We start from the raw sequence: 26,479 nt of genomic DNA, 5'->3' as shown, positions 1-26,479 counted from the left end.
AACAGTGCGGTCTCTACAGTTGTTTAGATAAATCCTGATGTGATAAATGTTGAGAACATGTGTGAAATATGCTTAAAAATATGGTTCTGGCTTTCAACAGCAGCAGTTAACCAAAGAACGCTTCCAGCCACTATGTATTACATTCGGCACAACAACTCGTAACACACGCTAGTTATCAGGCAGGTTGTTTGGCATGCTTCCTAACAAAGCATGGCTTTATTCGGAAGGAGTGGCTTCTGCTACACACACACCAAATGGGAATATCAGAGACCATCTCCAGAAACCACTTTGGAATAGATTCCCACTGTTTGGACTCTATAGTCGGAAACAAAACTACTTTTTAAAGTTTCAAAAAAGATGGGGCCTAGATTGCTCTCGATGCATGGACGATGAGATGGCAGTAATGATGACGTCATATGGAATCATGACATGCCGGTAGGAGGGAAGTTGGCGGCACAAGACGATAATTCAAATGAAAGCAGTGTGCCCGTTCGCACGTCCACGACAGATTACAAAATGGCGCCGACCGAAGGTATGGGCCTTGTAATCTAAAACAAGCAAGGAATAGTCACCTGCTATGATGTCTCAGAGGGCCATATACTTCACGGAATGGTCATGTATTCGAGTAAAACGGACAGTGGACGGTCTACAGTATTGTTTTCAAAAAAATAGAAAAAACATTATTATTAAATAATCTTCATCTTGAATTTTCTCGACATCGAGAGCGGACGCAATTACCGTCATCGGATATTTCTTTTGGAGAAGCAAAGGATTGCATAAGAGAAAAGAAAGAATACAACGATTGAATAAGAATAAAATATAAGTCTTCGCCTGAATTCAAAATCAGTTGAGACGAAAAATGTACTGAAGTCGTAACGTAAGAAATTGCGGATACGACGAAGATACGAAGAAAAATAAAAATAAATTAAATTAAGGATAAACGACGTCAGAGAAGAATATTGAAATGGCAGTATATTGCAATATTATCTTCAACATTGTGACTGTCAAGAAGATGATCAGGATGATGTGCTAAATTCACATGATGGACCGACCTGGGAACAATTCATCTTACCATACGACCTGGAAATGACGAGGAAGGCAACGGGTAACCATCCGACCGAGCCATGACGTAGGAAGGCGACGGGTAACCAGATTGTACTACCAGAACGAAGGAGCGGATGACGTTCCAGATGTCTAACCCGTGACCGAACCGAAGACCCATCTACATCCAATGGGAATGGAACAGCTGGACCAGGGACAACCATGAGCGAGCTAAGTCATTCATAACATTTTATTGTATAATTTTTGGTTTGCTTACACATGTACCTTAGGTATGTGCTGATGGCAATTGTAGACCGATAATATAGCAATGCAAGTGATGATTACCAACAAAGTGTGAGATAATTAAGTTTGAAGTTACGATTTAGTAATATGGCAATAGTTTATGCTATATCGACCAGATTACTTCTAGGAAGCGTGAGGTTTGAAGAGAAATATGAAACAGCTGATTGAAATGACATACTGGGAGATTATAGACATTGAAGTAATGCATGAAGTTGACGTCACGTATGGTTGTGCGCGGTGTAGAAAGAAATATGGAATTACGCATTTGTTTGGTTCATAGAGAGGGCATTGAACTTCGTCTGTAGGTTATGAGAATCTGCGACTTGTTAATATTATTAAGAATCAGTGTGGTATTTTATCGTAGTCGTCAAGTTGGGAAACGCGATATATTTTTATGGAGGCTACGGTGTTTATATAAGATTGATGTTGTAATGAGAATATGAATATGGTAATTAGATGAAAGTTTCGAGTTATGTATAGTGATTTGAGAAGGTTTTACGCGATGCAGGACCATCATGTCCCTGCAAGTTAAGTTATACCACACTACAAGTGAATTTTATGATTTATTTGCGTAAGAGTGTCCACACCGCGGGAGCTACATAAGCCAAGGTACGAACTAGATTTATTAGTATAGATGTATGCTCGTGATGTAATTATATTTCAGTATAGATGACTTATTTTGAACAATAGAATACTACGACTTTGAATAGCTGTAGTTAACCAGAAGCATTACGATACCGATATATATGAGATTATGTTTTCCAAACCTCACAGCTTAGCGCTTCCATGTTAATTGCAAGAGAGTAAAGTAGCTTGCATTGTGGTCGAATGTTATTGAAAGATAACTATTAAAAGGGACATTGAACCTATATGGGCATGTGTGAGACAGCCAAAGATTAAGCTAAAGTTAGATAGATAGCTAGATCGGTTAATATTCTCCGTTTTTGAACGTACATTTCTTTAACGAACTTCAGCTAGGGAAAGGCTAGAGTAGGAGCCGTATTTAACTGGCACTAGGAAAGAATGCCTTAGTTCGTAAGGAGTTTCAATGCACAACGAGATCGTTGCAACAAAATCATGTCTTCGGATTTTATTAAAACCTAACTTAATATTCTCAGTTCTATTTTCGATTTCCTATAATTCACTCAGAACTACTTAAACGTATTCCAATTAATTCACATTTAATTTATTAGTGTATTTGAGATGCATTGCGGCTGGATATGGTATTCAAGTGAGACTGTTAAAATAAGACTAAGAAAGTGAACTTTCGGAACGAGTTAATTCTGTCGATGTTATACTTACATTGCAAATGCGAGGTGGACCTCGGATGTGTCCAGTGATCTGTTGTAAATGAGCAAATATTGAACTTCAACTTTACAAAGGAACTGATCATTTTAAATAATTTAAATACTGAATATTATTTCATTTTATTATACGAGCCAGCGCTGACTCATTTTCATTACGTATTTTCAGTTAATTTGAATAATGCGTTGCATAATATGAAGTTAGTTATTTAATATTGTATTAATAAATATTTTGTTATTTTTCTAATTGCTGGTGTCATGAGTTCTTTAATTACTGTCTAGATTGTAAGTTAACTACTAGCTAAGTAAGGTACCGTATAATTGTTTATTTAACCATGGCAAGTTTCTCTCGAGGTCAATCTCTGATAAGGTTGTCGGCGATGATTATCATTATGTCGTGAGTAACGATAGGTATCACCCGTGAGTTGGAATTCTCTTGGACTCACGTAAAGCGAATTCTACAGTAGGATTACATGTCCTACTTGCCATAAGTAAACCCTGAGGTATCCGCTGAGCGACTCCATTTCGTCAAACTAGGCTGCCCAATGACGAGTTAGAAAATGGAGGTATCGGGCAAAGAATGTTTAACCCGGAGCGGTTGCAGCAGTGATCAGCTTTACTCAAGTTTACTGTGTGGTAGGCCTAATGCTCAACTGACACAGACAAATGACTGGCCGTTAAGTTCTTTTGTATCAATATTGCATAATATGATAATACGACACCCTTATCCCTTTGCTCTACGGGGTCGAGTATGAAGCGAGATGAAACTTCGTAGCGATTTTTATGACTGTATGCCCTTTGTGATGTTAACCTAATCAAAGGAATTAATTAGATGAAACAAATGATGTGATGTAACTTAAAAATGGCCATATTTACTATATTTACGGTACTGGGTGTATATGTCGTCTTCATCATCATTTCATCCTCATCATGACACGCAGGTCGCCTACGGGAGTCAAATCGAAAGACCTGCATCTGGCGAGCCGAACTTGTCCTCGGACACTCCCGGCACTAGAAGTCATACGCCATTTCATTTCATTTTACCCGTGCTTCGCTACAAAATTCTCAGAAAGACTGTCCTTGTAGTTTTCCCAACTGAAGTCAACACAGGTCATTACAATGATGTCAGTACGAATGTCACGATTAAAAGTAATGCTGTCATATGAAATATTCGATAAAATGAAAAACAGCACATTTTCTCACTTTTAAAGAAAAGTACCACAGTGTTGATCTAACAGTTAAAAGTTCCAGAGCTAGAATGATCAGGCTGCAGACAGCCGCAAACACTCCTGTGCCGTTATTCCATTTAAGATGATGCTTGTTGTTTAAAGGGACCTAACATCTAGGTCATCGGCCCCTAATAGTACAAAATGAGATGAAATGTAATGACGATTTAAAAGTCCAAAATCATCCACTGACCAGAATTCAAAACGTGCTGTTCCTCATATAGTGTCTACTAACCATAGGCAAGGCAGACACATGGGGTTGCTCATAGAGTGGTACTAATCACAGGTACTGTAAAACTCACCCTGATTTACACACTATCGCCACTAACCACAAATCTATTTTGTACCCAACGTAGCGCGCAAGAAAAAGCGACCCAGCGTGGTGGTACTAATTATAAGTAGTCTCATGGTTCTAATTCAAACGTCCCTAGGTCGCCCCTTTAATCGCCTCTTACGACAGGCAGGATATACCATGGGTGTACTTTTCGCCTGCATCCACCACCCACAGCGGGGTGTGTGTTTGGTCCACGAAAGCTATTTTATTTCTCTCAAGTCCGCCGGCAAGCCGGTTAGGACCCACCCGGCCCACTATCCGCCACCTGGAAAGCGTCACGTGGCAGTATCACCTCTTCCCCTGCTATACCAATGTAGTAGGTTCATGGTTATTCCATTTAAGTGTGCACACTGCTCATTCCAACCACTGCCTCAGAGTAGGGATCAAATAGCTGGAATACTATGATCCAGTGTGTTATGTACCAGTAGTATCAGAAAATTTATAACCAGAGGAATGGCATGCTAAAGAAGAGTGAGATCTAACTCCCCAGTTACTTCCCGCCAATATTCAGGCAGGCTGTTGTACTAGGTACGCAGCAGTAATCCCACTCATCGGAGATAAATGGCAGCAGAATACACAAAGCACATCACAACAAACAATGGTCAATGTAATGTTATTGTTGATCAGTTTTATGAGCTGTCTATATTGCAGGCTTTCACATTTAATTTTCTTCCGACTCTGTGATATTAGAGCATCTAAGGTAAGGTGAGTCCTCCTTTCCTTTATGACTCCCTCTTGTGTTATTATTCAAGCGATCGTTCCTTCATGACTTTTTTCTCATTCTTATGATCATCTTCACAATATTATTATAGTCGGTACAGTAAAACTGAATAAGACATAAATAATCAGAAATTGCACACTATAACTTTTGTTGTGTAGTATTTTTCGATATGACTAATTAGATAGGTAATTAAAAATTAAATGTTGGTACCTTCTCCTAAACTACCATTTTGAACAAGGTAAATAAAATTGTTTATAGCATAGACTGTAGTTCCTTATTCCTCAACTTTACATACCGATTTTCTTTAAATTCTGTTCACCCATTTTCTCGCACCTCGGCGCTGATATGGACTTGGCAACAAAAATCCAAATTCACGAATATCTCTGTTATTGCAGCCGGTACAGTAAGAATGTATAAGACATAAATTATAGGAAATTCAATAATATATAACTTTAAATATGTAGTATTTATCGACAGGGCCAATAGTAACATAAATATGTGGGAATTAAATTTTTGGCCTTCCCCTAAACTACCATTTCACTCAGCGTGAACACAATTATTTATAGCCTACATTGTAGCAACTTATTCCCCGATTTTACATACTGATTTTCATTAAATTCTCTTCAGCCGTTTTCTCGTGATGCGCGTACGTACGTATGTATTTACATACATACATACATACATACATACATACAGGCAGACAGACAGACAGACATTACGAAAAATTGAAACGTGCATTTCTCTCATTTTATTTATATTGAGATAAAATTAGTCAGCATTGTCTCCAAATGGCTCCTAAAATCTCTAGAAAAGTCACTAGTCGTTATCATTGAAATTCTATCGTTAATTACTAAAAACGACTCCATATCTAGAGACTAGTCTCTATAATCGACTAGACTGATGTGAACGAACACGAACATAGCACTCGAGAACGAGAGATTGACAATCGATATAGGCACCGCGATGTACAGGTTTCAATAAACATCACACATTAATAAACGTACATATTTAGTTTGAAAGCAGCCAATGAGCGAAGGACTTCCGGCCACTTGCATAAAAAAGCTGAAATGGCGGGATTTGAAAACAAATTTTTGAAGTCCACCAAAAAATAAGCTAAATCAGGAGAAAAAATAGAATAATCGGGAGGCGGGAAAAACTGTCGAAAATTGGGAGTTTCCCACCTAAATCGGGAAAGTTGGCAGTATGCAACTTTGGTACATGAGGCAGACTTGACCTTTGTGTATTCTTATTGACATACGGCATACGTACATGTAATATATTTGCTTGTATATATTACTTGCTGATGAACCTGTGCTTCGCTAAGGAATTCTACATTGTATACAGAATTCTAGGTTACGTAGCGTACATGTTGTGAGCAAGATTGTATTAAATTGCATAGCTCTTAACATTACCCTAGAAATGCGATGGGGAAGTCACCAAACATCTTTTCTCATATGAAGACTGGGTTAGGGAATTTTCATTGTAATACTTGGGCCTCTTGCCTACCATCAGTCACAATCAATTTGGAGAGTTTTCATTATAATGGCAGACACTCACTATCCACCTACCTTTTCACATCCTCACAAAGACTGTCCAAGTGGTTTCCCAAATGAAATTAACATAGGTCATTACAATGAAAAACCACACATTTTCTCACTTTTAAGGAACAGTACTATGCTGTCGAACTAACAGTCCAAATTTCCAGAGCTGGAATGACCAAGCGGCAGACAGCCGTGATCCGTGAACACTCTTCGTCTTTTTTCGGAAGGGGAGAGGGGGCGGGGGGGAGGTGGTGTGGAACAGTGGAGAGTCCCAGGACAAAATATATGCCCTTTTACTAATGTTTCCTAGGAGCACCCAATAAGTTAGAAAATCTCAATTCACTACACTGGCGGTGGAAAACTCTATCTGACTTGGAGGCAAAGTTTCCTCCAAGCCAAAGGAGAAACCCCCTCTTCACTGCTAATTTGGAATAAAATGAATGTCGAATTTAATAAAAGTGGAGAGGAAAAAGCTTTTCTTACGAAACGGATCTTTTCAGGGTTGATTTTGCAGCATGTCAGAGTAGCAATCAAATAGCTGGAATACTATATGATGAACCAGTGTGTTACGTACCAGGACTATCAGAAAATCTATGAACCGGAGGAATAGCATGCTAAAGAAGAAAGAATTCTAACTCCTGAGCTATTTCCTGCCAATATTTAGCCAGGCTGTTATACTTGGTATGCAGCAGTAACCCCATCTATCGGAGATGAGTGGCACCATAAGAGACAAAGAACATCACAACAAACAATGGTCAATGTAATGCTACTGTTGATCAATGTTATGCGCTTTCGATATTGTAGGCCTGTCGAACTAAGGAGTAGAGCCACAACAGACAATAGTCACAGTAACGCAATAAGGCCCACAAGATTCTGTAGCAGCAGACAAAGGGATGCTTCTTCCATTCCATAAATCGAAAGAAACATAATCAGATACCAGTACTCAAAATTTGGATTGAAGCCCCTTTTAACCATAACTTACATCAAAACAATCAACTTCCAACGGAGAGTCTGGTCGCTACAAACAAGAATTAAATATGTCAATACTTCCTCTGATCAAATTGCCAAACTGCAGCAGCAAGCCTCATCAAATCTAGAAGCCATTTTCCAACAAACTCAAGACTTCAATTCTAGATTATCATCATGACTAATCACGCATAATGCAAAATTACAGTCTTTTTAAATAACATTATTTAGAGAGCACAATTCTTAACTATAATTCTCAATACTGAAATGTTACTGTATTCTAGAAACCAACGCACTTCAGAAACTATGGCTCCTATATATTAACATCCAATATTTATATTTATATTTATGACTCAAATTTTAATGCCAAATTATAATTGAATCAATTTTATTTTAACATTGCAAACAATTTTTAGCCAAATTAAAAACTGTGTTTTGGACGTCAATGTGTTTTAGAATTAAGAGTTAATCCATTTTAACATTTCAAATCATATTGTCATAATTTTTAATGTGTATATTATTCTTGTTTTAAATATTGTTATCACTGAAATCAGATTTACATTCAATGTAATGAAATTTGTAACAACCCAAAATGACAAACCTTGAGGCAATAGTATAGGCTGATGATGCTTGTGAATAAAAGCGAAACATGTCCCAGTAAATTAGTGTTGTAACATTACAACTTAGCAACACAAACTGTAATTTGTATTGAAAAGGTGGATCAAAATAACCAACAAATTGTTAGTATATCATAGCATAGTTCAATACGGGTCTAATAATGAGATTAGTTACATGTAATAATTGTAGGCCTTCACATTTAGTTTTCTTCCAACTCTCTTATCATAGTCGGTACGGTAAAACTGAATAAAACCTAAATGATTGGAAATTGTATTCTCTATAACTTTTGGTTATGTAGTACTTTTCGATAGGACCAATCATAGGTATTTAAAAAATAAATTTTAGGCGCCTTCCCTAAAATTACGATTTCATTCAGGGTGAATAAAATTGTTTATAGCCTAGACTGTACTTTCTTATTCCCCGACTCTATATACCGATTTTCATGAAATTCTGTTAACCCATTTTCTCAAGCCTTGGCGTTTATATGGAGTTAGCAACAAAAACTACAAATTCATGAATATCTGTTATCATAGCCGGTACGGTAAAAATGTATAAGACATAAATTATCGGAAATTTGATTCTATATAAGTTTAGTTATGTAATATTTGTTGATAGGACCAGTAATAATATAAATGTTTGAAAATTAAATTTTAGCCTTTCCCGAAACTACCATTTCACCCTGCGTGAATAAAATGATTTATAGCCTAGATTGTAGTGACTCATCCCCCGATTTTACATACCGATTTTCATTAAATTCTCTTCAGCCGTTTTCTTGTGATGCGTGTACATACATACATACATACATACATACAAACATACACACAGATACACACAGACAGAAATTACAGAAAAGTAAAAAGTGCATTTCCTTGTTACTGTGGACACGACCGATAGAGAAATAGCAGTCTTTTCAAATTCTGAGCAATGTACAGACAAAACTCTTATTTTATATATATAGATTACAGAATGGTTTCACTTCAGTCTGACAATCATACGGTTTTAGTAATGCATGAAATTTCTATATATTAAAAAAGTTTACTGAAAACAGCCTTGTCCAGTCTGTCCACCCAGTTCAGTCAACTTAGAATAATCCTTAAATCATATCATTAATGACCACTCCAAATTGCAGGCGAAGGCAAACCCTGGCCCACAATGCATTCTGTACTTAGTGGGTTCCATACATTTAAGGGGTAAAATCTTTACATAAAGATATCAGCTAAACCAAACTATTAAAAATGACGGCAGCTATAGGCAAACATGCGATTTCAACCAAACTTGGTACACGTATGACTTAATACTATCAGGAGAGAAGTACTCTGGGAGTAAGACCATCCCCACGATTCAGGGTTGGGAGGCAGTGACATGAGATCATAATCGAAAGCGACCAACATTAGTTTTGAATCCATACTTTTCAGAGTCGCTACGATGAATTCTAACATTCTGGATGCCGTTTAAGTCCAAGTTCAGCCTCCGCCAGTATAAAAGGTGGGGTGAAAAGGGCAGAAAATAAATGTTCAAAGTAACTGAGATTACTATTGAACCCACAGTTTTCAGTCTTGCTAGGTTGAGTGATAACAGTCTCAATGAGAGTTGGAAATGTGTACATCTTATCTATAGAGCAACGCATAAATATATACAGTTATCACTTATTTTTATTAATTGTTTGAAGGGAGCAACTACTCCCCAGACAATATGGACTGCAAGAAGGACAAAGCTTCACGTGAAACAAAATAATCTAAAACAAAGATTAATTGAACACATAACAAGTACTCTAAAACTACAAAATAGTTCATAAATTATCAACCAACATCACAAACAAAAATCAACAAAAATACATTTTGCACATAATTAAGAGGTAAAAGAAATCTTAATTAAAAGTCGACATTCAAAAAGTACCTGGGCAGCACATGGAGTAATTTCATATGAAGACACGTTATTTCACCTAACTTATTTATAACGAATGCTGCGGAACAGCACAGGTCCTCTAATATAGCATTAAATTGAGTGAGGTTGAGAGTGAGTGCTAATTTCTTCAACTCCTAATTGAGCTTGAAAAACAACTTAATTATGAATTTCTTGATATATCATTTACTTGGGTAAGGGAACCTTCATTACTGATAATTACACTGAGGTTAGTTTATTGATCATTATGTCCCGTGATTTCAATATGTAACTAGTTCAGTTGGCAGGAGTGATGAGTGATTATGAAAAAGACAATAGGGCGGCGATATTTGCTTTTTAGTATATAACCTTAAGTGCCGAGTACTATATATCTGGTCACGTTCTTCATTAGAAAAACATCTCTGATGCTTTTCCTATTACACATGGACTGAAGCAAGGGTGTGTACTTGCCCCAATGCTCCTTGCACTGTATGTGACTGCTATGCTTCATTCATCATGTGCCAACACCTCCAGCAATGATTTAAGGTATCATCTTGATGGAAGTCAATTCAATTTGAGAAGATTTCATACACGTTGCTGAACTCTTGTGACCAGAATAACTGAACTGCAGTATACTGATGAGACTGCATCACCTGCTCTTACCCCTAAGGACCTGCTGCAGCAATCAATCAATAGTTTCATGGGCGCATATGATAGTTTTGCTTCGCTATAAAAATAAAAAACACCACCACGATCCTTGCCCGACCTGTCCCAGGGACAAGCCTTGCAAAGTTCCTTGCCTCTGCCTTAGATACTATTCTGGAACAAGTAGATCACTTCCCATACCTTAAGAGTAACTGATCTAAATGATCTACCCCAGAAGAGGATGTGGAAAACAGACTCCAAGCTGCTCATTCTGTATTTGGTCAGTTATTCAAGCAGGTCTTAAAAAATGCAGACCTAACAGTTCATACCAAACTCATGGTGTATACAGCAGCCACCACCACATCGTTACACTATGGATGTGAAAACTGGACCCTGTACTGCCGTGACATCACGAAACTTGAATGTCTTCACCAGGAGAAACTCTGTTCAATCTTAAAATATCAAATCGGAGAACCATGTCTCCAATCTTGCAGTTCTCGAGAAAGAGTGCATGAACGGTGTAGAAGCGTCTATCACTGGCTATCAGCTATGGTGAGCTGAGCGTGTGTACCGTATGAGCAATGCCAGGCTTCCCCCTGAAGCATTATAATGACCAAACAAACCATGAAGATCACAAACATCAACCCTCAAAACCTGGGACACATTTGCCAAGAATTAGTCACTTTGGCAGCAAACCACCTCTAACTGCTATTGAACTGTTTGAAAAAAAAAAAAAAAAAGCACCTCAGGCATAAAGAGGTTAAACAACAGTATGCAAACTCTGTCAGATGCAGCCCCGTCCTCCCCATTCTTCGAGTGCAATTTGTGTGGATACATGTCTCACGCTAGAATTGGCTTGCTCAGTCATCAAAAGTACAAGCACAAACAGCATTACGTGCTCACGGATTGTAAGCAGGAGATTTATATACATGGAAATGAGTAGCAGACGACAACGATTTTGCAGTCATCACATACCTAATCCCTCTCATTTCTTGGCCTCTACATTTTAGGAGGAAGAGGGGAAATCATGCAGGTAAATATGGCATGTGGTGATTAAGAGAGTCTTTTGTTCAAAATACTACACATTTTTCATGTATGTAATAATAAGCATGATCTATAAATGAAGCTTATATATGCCTCAATTACTATATCTATACCTACTATGAGTACCTGACCAATGGCAAGAGTGAAAAGAGGAACCAACATGAAGAATCCATCACATCATCACTGCAAATAATTGTTCAGGATTAAAATACATTTTATATTATATTTTTTCTCAAACTCAGCAATGAGACTTGCTCATTTAAAGTACATCAGGAAATACAGTAAATTAATATTCTTACCAAGATCAGTACCAGCCACAACAGACTCAATAGTGGCAATAATGCCAGCTTCTTTGTCTGCTTTTGTAGGAATCTTTTTGTTCATTCGTTTTTTCCCCCTTGATGTCTGCTGCTGTTCCTGTTCCAACGTCAAAGACTTTATCTGATGCATCCCCATCTCAGAGAGACACACACCATCAAGGAAAAAATCTTGCTGCGAAGACTGTTTGATAAGTTCTGCAATATCATGAGCAAAATTAACATCTGAGTTACTACAATATTAATATTAGGTCATCGGTTATGAATCAGAATGATTGTAACTGATGTAGTCTAAGCACCTGTGAAACTATAATTATTTGAACAAAATATTAGGATTAAAACACTGAGACATGAAGGCCTTAAACAACCCAGGGACTCTTCCGTTAGGGTTATCATACTAGTGAACTGTGGGGAATGACTGGTAACAACTTGGGAAAGGAAAATTTTTACATAAAATTTATGAATTAAAAGGGGAGTCAGGTAAATGGACAATAAGCAATAATTTGGAGCTGAGAAGTCTATATGAATCCCCCATATTGTAATCAAGATTACTGAAGACTGGAATGGTTAGTACACGTTATGAGAATGGCTATCAATTTAAAGCCTGGGGCCTGTTACACAAACGAACTTTGCAACTTTTCAACTTCGCACTTTTTAATTATTGCAAAGTGCAAAGTTTTTCTGTTCCACCATGATCTAGGTTTTACTTTTCAATTTCTTCATAAAGTGAAAAGCTTTCGTGACTGAGTGATGCGATTAAGTTTATTCCATGGGCAAACTGTACAATAGCATCCGGGAGATAGTAGGTTCGAATCCCACTATCGGCAGCCCTGAAAATGGTTTTCCGTGGTTTCCCATTTTCACACCAGGCAAATGCTGGGGCTGTACCTTAATTAAGGCCACAGCCGCTTCCTTCCAACTCCTAGGCCTTTCCTATCCCATCGTCGCCATAAGACCTATCTGTGTCGGTGCGACGTAAAGCCCCTAGCAATAAAAAAAAACCTGTACAATACTCCATGATTTTAATGCTTTATTTTTTGTGACGAATTTGACAGTTTAGTTGTGGCACTGGTAGTTTTGAAGTTTTGATCATGGGAAAGAAAGATAATTACAAAAAGCTGGCAGTGCTAGAAGTTGTCAAGGAGAAATGGGACATCCTTTTTTGGCAACTTTAAAAATAACCTCTCAAATGATGACAAGCATCAATATTAATGAGAGTAACGTCAACACATCTACACACAGAAGGAAATTCAACCTTCATGAGAAACTCAGTCCCTATATTATGTGGATTATCAGGCCAACAAACTATGTTAGGAGATATTGCATTTACTGTAACATCTACGACTTTGGTAACAGTTCTGCAAATACTTGATTTTGATGTTCCATGCATTGCTGTTACACCGTGCAGCTGGGCACCATTTCCTAAACAATAGAAGCATATAAGAATCTGTTCTTTTTTTAAGAAAGGGATTGACTTCTTTTTGTTGCAGGTTTCAATAAATGACCAATCATTTCAAGAATGTAGCCAGTCTGTATTGAGGTAACACGAAAACACTCGCGAAATTCTGTTGACGTAAGGTTATGAAAATTAATCCTGTCTTTGTATGTTCTCTTGTTGGATTCTTCATCACTGTCTTCATTTGATGATACCAACAGTTCTCGTCGTAACATGTTTATATCACTAAACCAAATTCTACACCGAGAAACTAGTGTACATACTTGTTAATTAACAGATGAAAAGGGAAATCATCTCTTTCCAAAATTTATAAAAACTTTTCACTTCACTTCTTTGCACTTTGCATTTCTGTACCAATGGAGAAACATAACAGGCTTGAAAAGTGAAAAGATTCTTAACTTTTCACCTTCCAAGCAAAAGCTGAAAAGTGATGGTGGAACAAAATCTGAACTGAAACAAAGTGAAAAGTTGCAAAGTTTGTTCGTGGAACAGGCCCCTGGTATTTTCTCTCTACTCTGTAATTGTAGTTTGTCTGCTGTGTGTATTCCTTGAGTACGATGACACCAATTGCACATTTCTGTGAGAGCCTGGAAAGATATTCACATTTTGCTCGACTAGTCCCTTCCATATTCAGCTGACAAATGTGCAGAGTTTGTCAAATTCTGCAAATTTCAAGGTCCTGAAAAGGACCGCACATCTTCTACTTATTTATTCTTTGATCAAGAGGTTTTTCAACAGTTCGTCCTCATCTTATCTCTGTTGCTTTCTTAGCACCACCCGGGGGACACGTGTAGGGCAATTGAAGGTTATACCTCTGCAAATTGTGACTGTGGTGCCTCCTTGCAGACTGTCCACCACATTGCTGCTGACTGCCCTCTTCATGCTTTTAGAGGAAGATAATGGACATCCATCATACCTCAGCTGAAGCAATACAATGGGTCAGAGAACTAGACCTAGAATTGTAAGATTGTACGAGCTTGTGACTGTGCACATTTGTCCACAAACTCTGTATATAAAATGTACAGTAAAAGTCCGTTATAGTGAGAATTCACGAGAGCAAAAAATTTTCTTGCTATAGCAGATTGTCATTATGTCCAATTTCTATTAAAAAAAATTGATATGAAATGGCAATCAGTTTGTTCAAACCTTGCGGTTTCTCAAATTTCCTTACTACGGTTTACTCGTTAGTTATTTTTCTAATTCTGAGAAAACATGAACGGTATGTTCAATTTCATTCATTCATTTTCTTATTCAAACAGCATCATCTAACCTAACTTAACCTTATACACATCGTAAAAAGATATTTCAAGCACCAGTAGAGTAGTGATGGGACATTCGATTCATTTTACTAAATCGATTAATTTGATTCGTTCACGTTACTGAATCGATACAGTGATCAGATTCACGGCACATTAGATTCACCGCTCCTACTGCATCTGTGTAGTATGTACTGGTAAGACAGCAGCAACAGCATACAGTGCTCACTGCTGCCATCTGGTCTTCATACTATGAACTCCTGTCTTAGGAAAAAATGCTAGTCACTCTATTACATCGAAGGTTTCCGGCGATGCAGGATGGGAGAGGTCTGGGATTAGGAAGGTAGCTGCCATGGCCTTAATTAAGGTACAGTCCCAGCATTTCCTGGAGTAAAAATGGGGAAACTACGGAAAACCATCTTAACGGCTGCCGACGGTGGGATTCGTACCCACCTTCCCCCGAATGCACACGCATAGTTGCGCGATACTAACTGCACGTCCAACTCGCTAAGTCATTTTTGAAAATATGTATTTTTCTTTCAGCAGAGGATTTTTTTAAATCGTCACATTTTGTATAGGCTACCCGAGATGTACAGTAGCCCACTGGTTTTCTGATTCAACATACTGTTGTTTAAGTTATTGCATCAGTCAGCTCACTTACTGTCCACATATAATTGAAGTCTTGTGCAATGATGTGACATACAAACTGAGAGAATACTGAGCCATTCTTCCCAATATAAAACAGTTACTTTTGAGTGGTAATGAGCATGACTCATAGTCACGGGGCAGGCTAGAGTCGAGTTTAATTGTCAAATGTCAACTAAGTTAAAACTAATAAATAGTATAACCTAATAGCCTACCAACTTACTAGCTACTTTAGAATTATGTTTTGACTACCTTTTTAACACTGCAAATAAATCCATCTATTATTTAAACTTCCCTGTAAGAAAAGGACAGTGAATGCAAGTGGGTATTATTTTCAAATGAGCTACGCACAGAAGTCCATTACAGCATACGATTCTTTCAGTGTAGCATGGCTCTGTATGTATTGCTTCAGAGGAAGTTTGATTCCCCGCCAATGTCTAGTGTACCGATAATGAACCGTGTGTTGTGTCTCACTGATCTGTGACTGCGTATGATTCTTTCTGTGTGCCATGGCTCACTGTATGTCTCGCTGCAGCGGAAGCTCGGCTCTCCGCCAGTGTCCAGTGTTACATGTGATAATACATGTGATATCAATAGTAGGCATCATCAGCCATATTTTTTACCTGAGGAATAGATCAGGTACCTGATTGGAAATAACTTATGAATGCTGTTAAAAATGATGTCATGTAGAATGTATCAGAGATCGTTAAACAACTGTTAAAATATAAAATGTAGTATGCTGTTACTTGACAATATTTGTGATAATATTGGAGTCAAAATCATGACAATTATTTGAGGATTATGACATATTAAAAGATATTACAATAAAGATAAAAATCAGAAAACACATTCCATTTAGTTGTCATTTTACTGAATCGATAATTTGAATCGTTCACGTTACTGAATCGATACAGTGATCCGATTCACGGCGCATTAGAGTCACCGCTCCTACTGCATCTGTGTAGTATGTACTGGTAAGACAGCAGCAACAGCATTCAGTGCTCACTGCTGCCATCTGGTGTTATTTAATACAGTGTCCAGTGTGCCAATAAGGAGCCGTGTGTATCTTGTGTCTCACTTAGCCGTACTTGCAAACGATTCTTTTAGTGTGCCATGATTTACTGTCTCACTGCAGTGGAAGCTTGATTCCGCGCCAACGTCCAGTGTCCCACTAGTATCCCGCGGGTGCGCCACTCAGCACTGTCCGCTGGGAGTAATCTGAATTGTGTGCCGTGAGCTCGACGTTCCTGTGAATCGATTCACTCGGACACTTGAATGAATCGGTACACTGCTTCGAATCATGCATTCAGTAGCCAACACTACAGTAGAGTAGTGATAACCTGTTCGTTATAAATTTACAAGGGATTAGGCTTCCCAAAATTTAACCAGACGCAAGAAAACACAGTGAAACCTTGTAAGGAATTTCTTCATTAAAACATTTTCTTGCTTGGCACAGAGTAAATTCGAAGTCCCGATTCACAGCGTATTAAATCTATATTAAAAATATCTCACTTATCGCGTCGCAGATTTTCATTATCACTGCGTAGTACGATCACATTTTTCCTGGCCCTGAAAATATTCTTTGTCATTCCTTACGAAAGGAACATTTTTCCAGCACAGTTTGGAGCCCTCACCACAGGAAGCCAATCTGAGAAAATTGTGAAAAAAATGGCCTTGAATTCCTGAAATTTACAGGGTAAATTACACCTTCAGGAAGGAAGCCATTAGACTCAAGAAAGTTCAGTTTTGATCTCCGATTTTTATTGATATTTCTGAATAACCTACAAAAAGCCTGTTTGTGCTTGTATTTTTCATTCCCTTCAGAAGTTTAAAAATTAGTTCTGTCTTGAGTCATACAATGAAAGGTAGCAAATATTTGTCAAGTGACAGCCTACGTATGGATGAGGAACACAATCGTGTTAAGTTGACCAGCGTGATCATATTATTGTGTAGCCCAATTATAGATACTGAAAAAGTTGTGATATTTGTTTGCTTAAAAATGAAGACAAAATTAAAATATAGGAAGCGGACAAGCATGTACGGCTTTCAACAGTGGCGTGTATGTTGAAACTCGCACCTTCGTGTTCCGACTCGAGCCGATCAAGGTGTCGCATCAGGATGATGGTCAGAGTAATCCTCTCGCACATGGCCGAGTTTCACCTCCAAATAATTCATGGTCGAAGAGTGTGACCAGAAAACAAATTCTAATAACCTACTGGTCCGAAATATAAGATTTCAGCTGACATTTGTTTTAGAAAGAATGTGATCTACAAATAACGCGCTCATACTTTTATGGACCCCAGTTCAAACGTTTTATATTTGTTGTCTGATGTTTTACACACCTTATACACCGTTGTTATTTAATACGCCCCAGTGGAAAAGATTTTCGTATTTCTTCTCTCATCTTTTTCACCCCTTTTAATACTCTCATCTTTAGAAACAGTAGATAGCCTACCTCTTTCACTGTACCTGTACATATACGATGCAAAATGTACTCATGTCAGAAAAAAAAGCTTATGACGGTTTGATTGTTCTGATTCATGTCTGTTAGATCATCAGGCCAGAGGCTGGTTGGATCCTCAAATAGCACCACCAAAGGCTATCCAGTTGTAAGGAAACCACAAAAATCAATGGCAATAGTATGTTGTCTCCCTTAATACATTCTCTTTCCTTGTCCCCTGCAGAAACATCCAAAGGCAATTTTACTGAATAAACTAACCTCTGAAATCAGTCATCCTTTCTGTGCCATATTTTTTTTAAATAACATTATTCACTTTACGTCCCAATAACTACTTTTGCGGTTTATGGAGACGCTGATGTCCCAGAGTTATTCCTGCAGTTCTTTTACGTGCCAGTAAATCTGCCGACACAAGGCTGACGTATGTGAACACCTTCAAATACCATCGGACTGAGCCAGGATCGAAGCTGCCAAGTTGACGCCAGAAGGCCAGTGCCTCAACCGTCCGAGCCACTCAGCCCAGTGTGCCGTATTTTGAGGTCTATCACATTCTTACTTAATTTCAGTACATAACATTAAATTAATCACTACTATCGGGCAGGTTATTTACGCATTTATTACAGAAACATGTTCTCTTTCATTTTCAAATTGTGTTTACAGAACAACAGTTAACGAGTATTAATAGTCGAGTCTGAATATCGTCGAGAGAGCTCGCTAGTGTACATAGCGCGAAAACTACACTGAAAATGATCATTCGCATTCATTGCAATAGCACGAGTGCATAGATATTGATAATGGAAATAATAACGCATGCTCAATCGCTCATAATAACAAATGCATCGGTGATAGGGTTCTCGCTGTAACCGAAGGATAATACACAGTTTAATATAGGAAATTTCAAGGGACATAGAATCTGTCGTTACAACGGAGTTCTTGCTATATGCCATACTCGCTACAGCGGACTTCTACTGTATATGTAAACAAATTTGATTCATCATACAATAAATAATAATGAGAATGGCACCTAAAGGAAGTGATGCAGTTTAAGAGAAGATGAATGTGTGCAGTTGGAAGACAGTTGGACTATATGAAAGCTACACAGGAAAAAACATAAAGGAGAAAAGCTTCCGATAGGAAGGTGTACATGGCACAATGAAAAGGCCAAACTGTAAGAGCTGTAAAGCAAAAGAAGAAAATAGTTTTTGAAGAACTTTCATTGAGACTATATCGAGATGTTAAAAAAAAAAAAAAACTTTATGAAGAAAGGGAACTAAATCATACCTGGACTCTTTGTGGGGGAAGGTGGTTTTGGAGGCTGAGAGGATGGCAGCATATGTGGAGGAGGTACATCTCTTGGCCGACATAGGACACAGTTGTAACCCTCTTCAGCACAGCGCTCTGCTTCTGCTTCAGTTCGTATCTGATCACAGGAACAATGCAGCCACCTGCAATGTACAATTGCATACATGAAATAACAGTACTATGACTTATGGTTCTATAATTCATCCTTCAATATACATATAGCTTTGGTATACATATAACTTGCACTAAGAGAAAAGCATCATTTGTACATTAACATACTGAGATCTTGCTCATTCTCATACATTTTAATCTTCTTCAGACTGGCCATTTTTCCCTAATTATGGATACTAATTATTAATTAATTAATTCCCTAATTATGAAATACTAGTTTTGAATTTAGGTAATGTTTTATTTCACTATATTTGAGTTCATACTTTCTACTTCATAACTGTAAAATCTGTTAGTACAATTGATAGATCCTGTATCATAGAAATAGCAGACTGAAATTAACAGGTTTTCATTATTTATTTAAGTTTAGTGAGCTGAAAGACAAGTTGCTTCATTACATTACAGAGTTGCGAAATGACGACTTTAGTATCTCACACGAGATGCTACATTTCAAATCGCGCGAACTAGCTATTAAAGGAGGAATCAGCTGCTGCAAGTGAGCTGGGGTTGGATCCGTACATACATGACACGAAAGGGATTGTGTCTGTGAAGGTGAACATTTCTCTGCCAGAAAATGCCAAGCGATTTCAGCAACAAAATCATAAGATTTTCATCGCCATGTGAAGTAATGTGGAAGAAAAACAACCACCTCTTATCTCAAAATGGCAATGCAGATCGAACCCCGATAAACTTCAACATGTTATGCAACACCACCATCAACAAGAAGGGAAAATCTAGTGTGCTCGTATGTACAACTGGGTGTGAAAAACAGCGTTGCACTGTCATGCTAGCAATAAGCGTAGACGGAAGAAAATTGCCGCCATATGTTATTTTCAAAAGATAATAATAATGTTATTTGCTTTACGTCCCACTAACGACTTTTTATGGTTTTCGGAAACACCAAGGTGCCAGAATTTAGTCCCCCAGGAGTTCTTTTGCAGATCAGTAAATCTACCAACACAAGGCTGACGTATTTGAGCACCTTCAAATACCACTGGACTGAGCCAGGATCGAACCTGCCAAGTTGGGGTCAGAGGGCCTGTGCCTCAACCATCTGAGACACTCAGCCCAGCATTTTTTCAAAAGAAAAACAACAGTGCCTAAAGCAAAGTTTCTCAAAGGCATTCATGTACGAGTTCAAGAGAAAGGATGAATGGATACAGCTCTTGTGCAGGACTGGGTCCATGCTGTGTGAGGAGCACGGCCAGGAGTAGTGCTTCGACGCCTTGCAATGCTATGTTGCGACAGTTTCTGCAAACACCTTGGTGGAAGACATGAAGAAACGTCTTCAAGAAATGAAAACTGATCTCGCTGTAATTCCTGGAGGACTCGCACATTGTCTAAGGCCGTTAGTTGCTTCCGTCAACAAGCCCTTCAAGGACAACATACATGAACTGTAGACTGAATGCATGACAGGAGGGGAGCATGAGCTGACGCCACCAGGCAAAATAAAGAGACTGTCAGTTCAACTCATGTGTGATTGGGTTAGATGATAAAGATGCTGATTCCCATAGGCAACCTGAAATATTTGTTCCACTGATGAGTTAGCTGGAAAATGTATTATGTCCAACAACGGACCAACTGTACTGGTATTATAAATTTACTCATGCAGAACAAATATTTCAGGTTCCCTATGGGAATCAATATCATCTGAAAGCCAGGGGTCATCAATTTTTGAAAATGAGACAAAGTCTCTCATAGTGCACTGGCACTGCCAGTGGCTCCAACCAGCCTACACAGTGGCCTCAACAGTATGCATTAGTCATGCGTCTTGGTAGGTGTGCTATTTACCAACTGATGAGCCCAACTTAGCACACTGGGGCAAAACGCTGGCAACCAGGAATTAGTTAGCTGGAAAATGTACAATGTCCAATAACGGACCATCTATATTGTTATTATATGTGATTGGGTTATGATGTCAACAGACGTTTTTGTGAAGAGTTTCTTGAAGACAGGCATCACAAATGCATTGGTTGGAAGTCAGGATGATGCAGTATGTGATGGTGACCAGAATGATGCACGTGACAATAGCTCGGAGACTGAAGGCAGTGACAATAAATAGGGTAAGTATGCCAGTTGTCTTGTTTCAATACCCTAATGCCAAATATTGCGTTTTTTTTTTTTTTTTTTTTTTTTTTTTTTTTTTTTCCCTTTTGGAAATATGATCTTTTGCACACAAATCCCCGGGTATATCATGTACTGAAAATGTTTACACTTGATTTTTGGCAAAAAATAGTGAGTTATATGCGAGCAAATATGGTAAGATGTGCTTTCCTGAAAACAGCACTGAATACACCCCACTGACTATTACATACACACACACTAACGTAATCTATTGAAAACACACATCACAAAACTGAACAGTCCACTCGTTCATCCTACACAGCTAAGGCACTTAATTGCGCAATCATGCATATTTGAATCTTTGTGTTATCTTTTAAAGCACATACCGGTATTCTCCCGTCCTGCACCCACCAGTTTCTTGGTCCCCAGAAGTCCCTGGCACAATTTAATATAGTTTTCCTCACACTTGGGAGGGACTCTGTGAGAGGTAGGCTGCTCCCCTTCAGCACAGGCTTGACGCACCACACACAATCTCGAATATGGTAGCAGAGAAATTTTATTATAGTCAGACGATTTCCTTGAGCAACCACTTGTGCAGATGTCCGGCTTCGGCGCACCAGCTGGTGACAGCGGTCAATGTCACTCATCGAGAGCTCAACAGAAAATTTACTTTTGATTATGTCCAGAGACTTGTAATAGACATCTTCAGACAATTCTTCTGGGACATCGTGTAGCAGTAAGCAATCGCAGCGACTATACCGCTCTGCCTCATCTAGTGCCTCGTCTTGTTTTTTAAGTTTGTCCTCAATCGCGCTTAGTTGTTTCTTCAGGTCACCAATTGCTGTTGTTACTTGCGACTTGAATGCCAGAAAATCACTGTCCAGCGTTTGATCACAGTCGGAGGTTTGGCAGCACTTACAATGGAGTCCAAGCGAGCTTGAAAGTTCTTTATGACCTCTTCAAATTCACTTATTTTCCTAGTTGCTTCTTTCAGAGCCATGATGGGAGTGTAAAACTGAAGCTTTTCAATTTATGTTCCACAACTAAGCACAGACCAAACACTTTCTGCAACTTATTCTGTGAATCAAGTAGGATATTTACTGAGTGATATTACTCACTCAGCACACTAGTCACCATCTTGACGAGTTCCATCATGTCTTTGATGCATGTAAATCCTATCGGTAAGGGTTTATCATAGTCACCATCTTTACCGTTATTCTTATATAAATAAAATAAACTGCATTCCCCTACAAACCGTGTATTACTGGTGCTAGAGCAACTTTTCTTTCCTGTCCCCTCTCCCGCACAAGTGCGTCCCAGACCACCCCAGCTGCTACTGCTTCTCCCTCCTCCTCATTCTGCACTTCACCACCAGGTACTTGAAAATCCCTATCTTGAAGATGCCTAAACATGTTATGTACTATAATACATCAGATGACAACTGAAGCCACTTCTTCTATGGATAGTCTTATTCTATTTTGAAGGATTGGGAAGCGTTGTTTCAGGTACCTGAAGCATCTTCCTATTATACCAAGTTCTTTAGTAATGCATTTATTATACGCTCTCTGTTCTGGACTGTTAGCATTCATAAAAGGTGTCATGAGTCATGGTGTATCCCATATTCTTCGTCACCCAGAACAAGTGCATTTGCTCGATTGTCGGTCATTATTGCACAAGAAGTGGAATTCTTCCATATTCTTGAAGTTGACTAGCGTGGTGCATATTTGTCTGGTGGTATAGATACTGAAAAAGTCATGAAATTGCTTACTAATGAAAACAAAATTAAAATCTACAAAGTGCAGGCATCTGCATCTTTCAGCGGTGGCACATGCGTTGAAATTCACACCTTCGAGTTTCTACTCTAGTTAGTGTCATCGCATTCAAGACGGCGGTCAAATTTAAATGCTTTTACCATGGATTCCCAAGCACCTCCAAAATGAGGCGCAGATGGAGGGATGAAGTGTCAGGTAATGCCTATTCCTTCTGCGATCTTCACAATTTCTTTCTCTTGCTTCCAATCTTGTAACAACTTCTGAAGTTCCTTTAATTCCCTAGATGCACCAATGAAATTGGTGCCATTGTCGCTGTAGATATTGGCAGGACAACCTTAACGTGAGGTGAAACGGCGTAGTGCTGCCATGAATGCACTTGTTGTAAGATCAGAGATGATTTCAATGTGCACAGCTCTGATCGAAAGACATGTTAAGATTCCAGCATAAGCCTTTCCTGTTGTCTTACTTCGTCGTGTGTCTATCTACATTAGGAATGGGCCAGTGTAGTCTACTCCAACGTTCATAAAGACTCTAGTAGGAGTAACCCTAAATCTTGGGAGGTTTGCCATTTTCTGTTGAGCTGCTGATTTTCTCAGTCTGAAGCATGTGTAGCACGAATGAAAGCATTTCTTAACGATTTGGCGAATCCTCGGTATCCATTATCTCTGTTGCAGCGATGAAATGAGTAGTTGAGGTCCTGCGTGTAGTAATCTTACATGTTCACTCAGGCAGACAAGTTTGGTAAGGTGATGTTCAGGAGGAAATATAAGTTGATGCTTGGCTTCATATGGAATTGGTGCGTTTTGTAGTCTTCCTCCGACTCAAAGAAATGCATTTTGGTCCAGAATTGGGCTCAGACTCTTCAGTGTACTATTTGCATCAACAGCCTTACCTTGTTTGAGGCAGAGTATTTCTCTTTGATGAGAGACCGATTGTATGATTTTGATACAGACCCTGAACGCATTATTTACCTCTTGTGGTTTCAGTGGTGACGTATCGTGCTCACTGCGAGTTTTCTTGCAATTGGAGGAGAATCTGAGACACTGACCAACTATTCTGAGTAATCTGTTTAAGGATGAGAATCTATTCAGGAATGTATCATCGTGTTTTATGACATTAAGTGATGTTATAATTCTTTGGTCAGGGATCTTCGAGGTGTCGCATCCTTATTGTGATGATCATGATGCAGGGTCTAGACACAGCCAGCTGGGGCCTTCCCACCATAGTGCACTGTCTTGAAGAAGCAGTGGCTGTATTCCTCGTAATGCAAGATCTGCAGGATTGTCCAGTGATCCAAAATGATGCCAATGGGAGGCTGGTGCAGTTTAGTTTCTTGAATTTCTGCCACCCTGTTTGCCAGGAATATTTTTCATTTTGTAGGACATGCGCGTAACCAAGCCAATACGATTGATGAATCAGTCCAAAGTAGTACACCATCGGGGGTAGTGCGTAGAGTTTCAAGCGTTTTCTTGATGAGGCGAGCCAAAATTAAGGCACCGCATAATTCGAGACGGGGGTTTGAAATCTGTTTTAGAGGTGCAACCCTTGATTTTTAACAAAGAAGTCTCGTGAGAACCTCGGCTTTGTGGCTGACAGATCTTACGTACACGGCAGCCCCGTAAACAGTCTGTGAAGCATCGCAGAAGCCATGTATCTCGATATTCTTCACTATCTCTTCACTGAGGACCAGTCTTGGAATTTTGAAATCATTAAGTAGTGATTTTTGTTGATATAGGTCAATCCAGGTATTGAGCAAATTCCCGAGTAGTTGATCATCCCATCCTGAACCTTCTTGCCACAGGCGTTGCATGAAGACTTTGAAGAGAACAACTACGGGAGTTATCAGCCCTAGTGGGTCGAATATTGATGATATTATGGAAAGCACCATATGTTTTGAGAACTTGTATTTCCTTGAGCTCGATTAATGTGGTTTCAGGCTACAGTCGATTTGAAACTGGTCCGTTGAAGGGTGCCAAGTTAAACCCAACGTTTTTACTACGCTGTTCTCACTTAATTAATTAATTTCGTGTGGCTATTTCTAGCCGAGTGCAGCCCTTGTAAGGCAGACCCTCCGATGAGGGTGGGCGGCATCTGCCATATGTAGGTAACTGCGTGTTATTGTGGTGGAGGATAGTGTTATGCGTGGTGTGTGAGTTGCAGGGATGTTGGGGACAGCACAAACACCCAGCCCCCGGGCCATTGGAATTAACCAATGAAGGTTAAAAACCCCGACCCGGCCGGGAATCGAACCCGGGACCCTCTGAACCGAAGGCCAGTACGTTGACCATTCAGCCAACGAGTCGGACGCTGTTCTCACTGTCAGTCAATGAATGCTTATATTCTCGTAAGTTCTCTTGGACTGATTCAAGGAGTTCTGGGCTATTTGTGCACCACTTTCTCAATGGAAATCTTCCAAGCTGAAGAAGGTCTTAAATTTCGATTCACAGCCTTAGAGCTTCATCCAAAGTCTCTGTTCCTGAGATGCAATCATCCACATAAAAATCATGGTGGAGGACTGAAACCGCTCAAGGGAATCTGGTTGCTTCATTCGTAGCCAGCTGTACCAGGCACCTTGTAGCTAAGTAAGCTGCTGATGATGTGCCATATGTGATGGTAGGGAGGGCGTAGGATTTTAGTTTGTCCTGAGGGCTTTCTTGCCATAATATGCATTGTAGGGGTTGATGTTTTGGGTGTACTCTTACTTGTCAGTACATTTTTGCTACGTCAGCTGTAAAGGCTATTCTATGCATATGAAACCTCATGACCAATGAGCATAAGTCGTCTTGTACTATTGGTCTTACCATTAAAATGTCATTTAGTGCCACACCAATGTCAGTTTTTGTAGAGGCATCAAAAACCACCCTTGTCTTTGTAGTACTGTTCAAATGCTTGTGAATAGCGTGACGAGGAATGTAATATTCTGTTTGTCTTAGTGTGGAATTTGATTGAAGTTCGACCATGTGTCCAAGTGCTTCATATTCCCTCATGAATTTGACATAATCTTGACGAAGGTTGCTCTGCACTTGCAATTTTCTCTCCAGGAAATGAAAACATTGTCTTGCAATCTACTTTGAGCTTCCTAGCTTAATTTCCTTTCTCATGGGTACTTCTACTACATTTCTTCCACTCTCATCCCTTAACCCTTTGAGAGTCAGGTTTCTTCGTCCACTGCACACCCCAAAATTTAGGTTATTGCACATGTTTGCAAAACAACCCTCAAGAGGCATTATATTTTAATGAAACGAATGAATTTAATATAGTATGTTAACAAGATATCAAACAACTAGTTTGAGCACAAAAATTGTGAAACATCATTTTAGTGATGTTTTTTGGTATGATAATCCTCAAAACAAGGTAATTGGAACAATTTTTTACTTGCTTACTTAATCTGCTTACCCTCCAGGGTTGGTTTTTCCC

General features: G+C 38.9%; 1 protein-coding gene across 1 annotated transcript in view; it reads right to left on the bottom strand.

Annotated features, from left to right (window-relative positions):
* Nucleotides 1-26,479, bottom strand: part of LOC136866781 (histone-lysine N-methyltransferase 2C-like) — an 811,555-nt gene that overhangs the window by 559,799 nt on the left and 225,277 nt on the right. The window contains 2 exon segments of the mRNA XM_067143888.2: nucleotides 11,924-12,139; nucleotides 19,038-19,201. Of these exon segments, the coding sequence (XP_066999989.2) occupies nucleotides 11,924-12,139; nucleotides 19,038-19,201 (380 nt within the window).

The sequence above is a fragment of the Anabrus simplex genome, chromosome 3 (assembly GCF_040414725.1).
Source record: "Anabrus simplex isolate iqAnaSimp1 chromosome 3, ASM4041472v1, whole genome shotgun sequence".
Taxonomy (NCBI): Eukaryota; Metazoa; Arthropoda; class Insecta; order Orthoptera; family Tettigoniidae; genus Anabrus; species Anabrus simplex.
The sequence above is the reverse complement of the archived record's forward strand: the minus strand, read 5'-3'. Positions and strand labels throughout refer to the sequence as shown.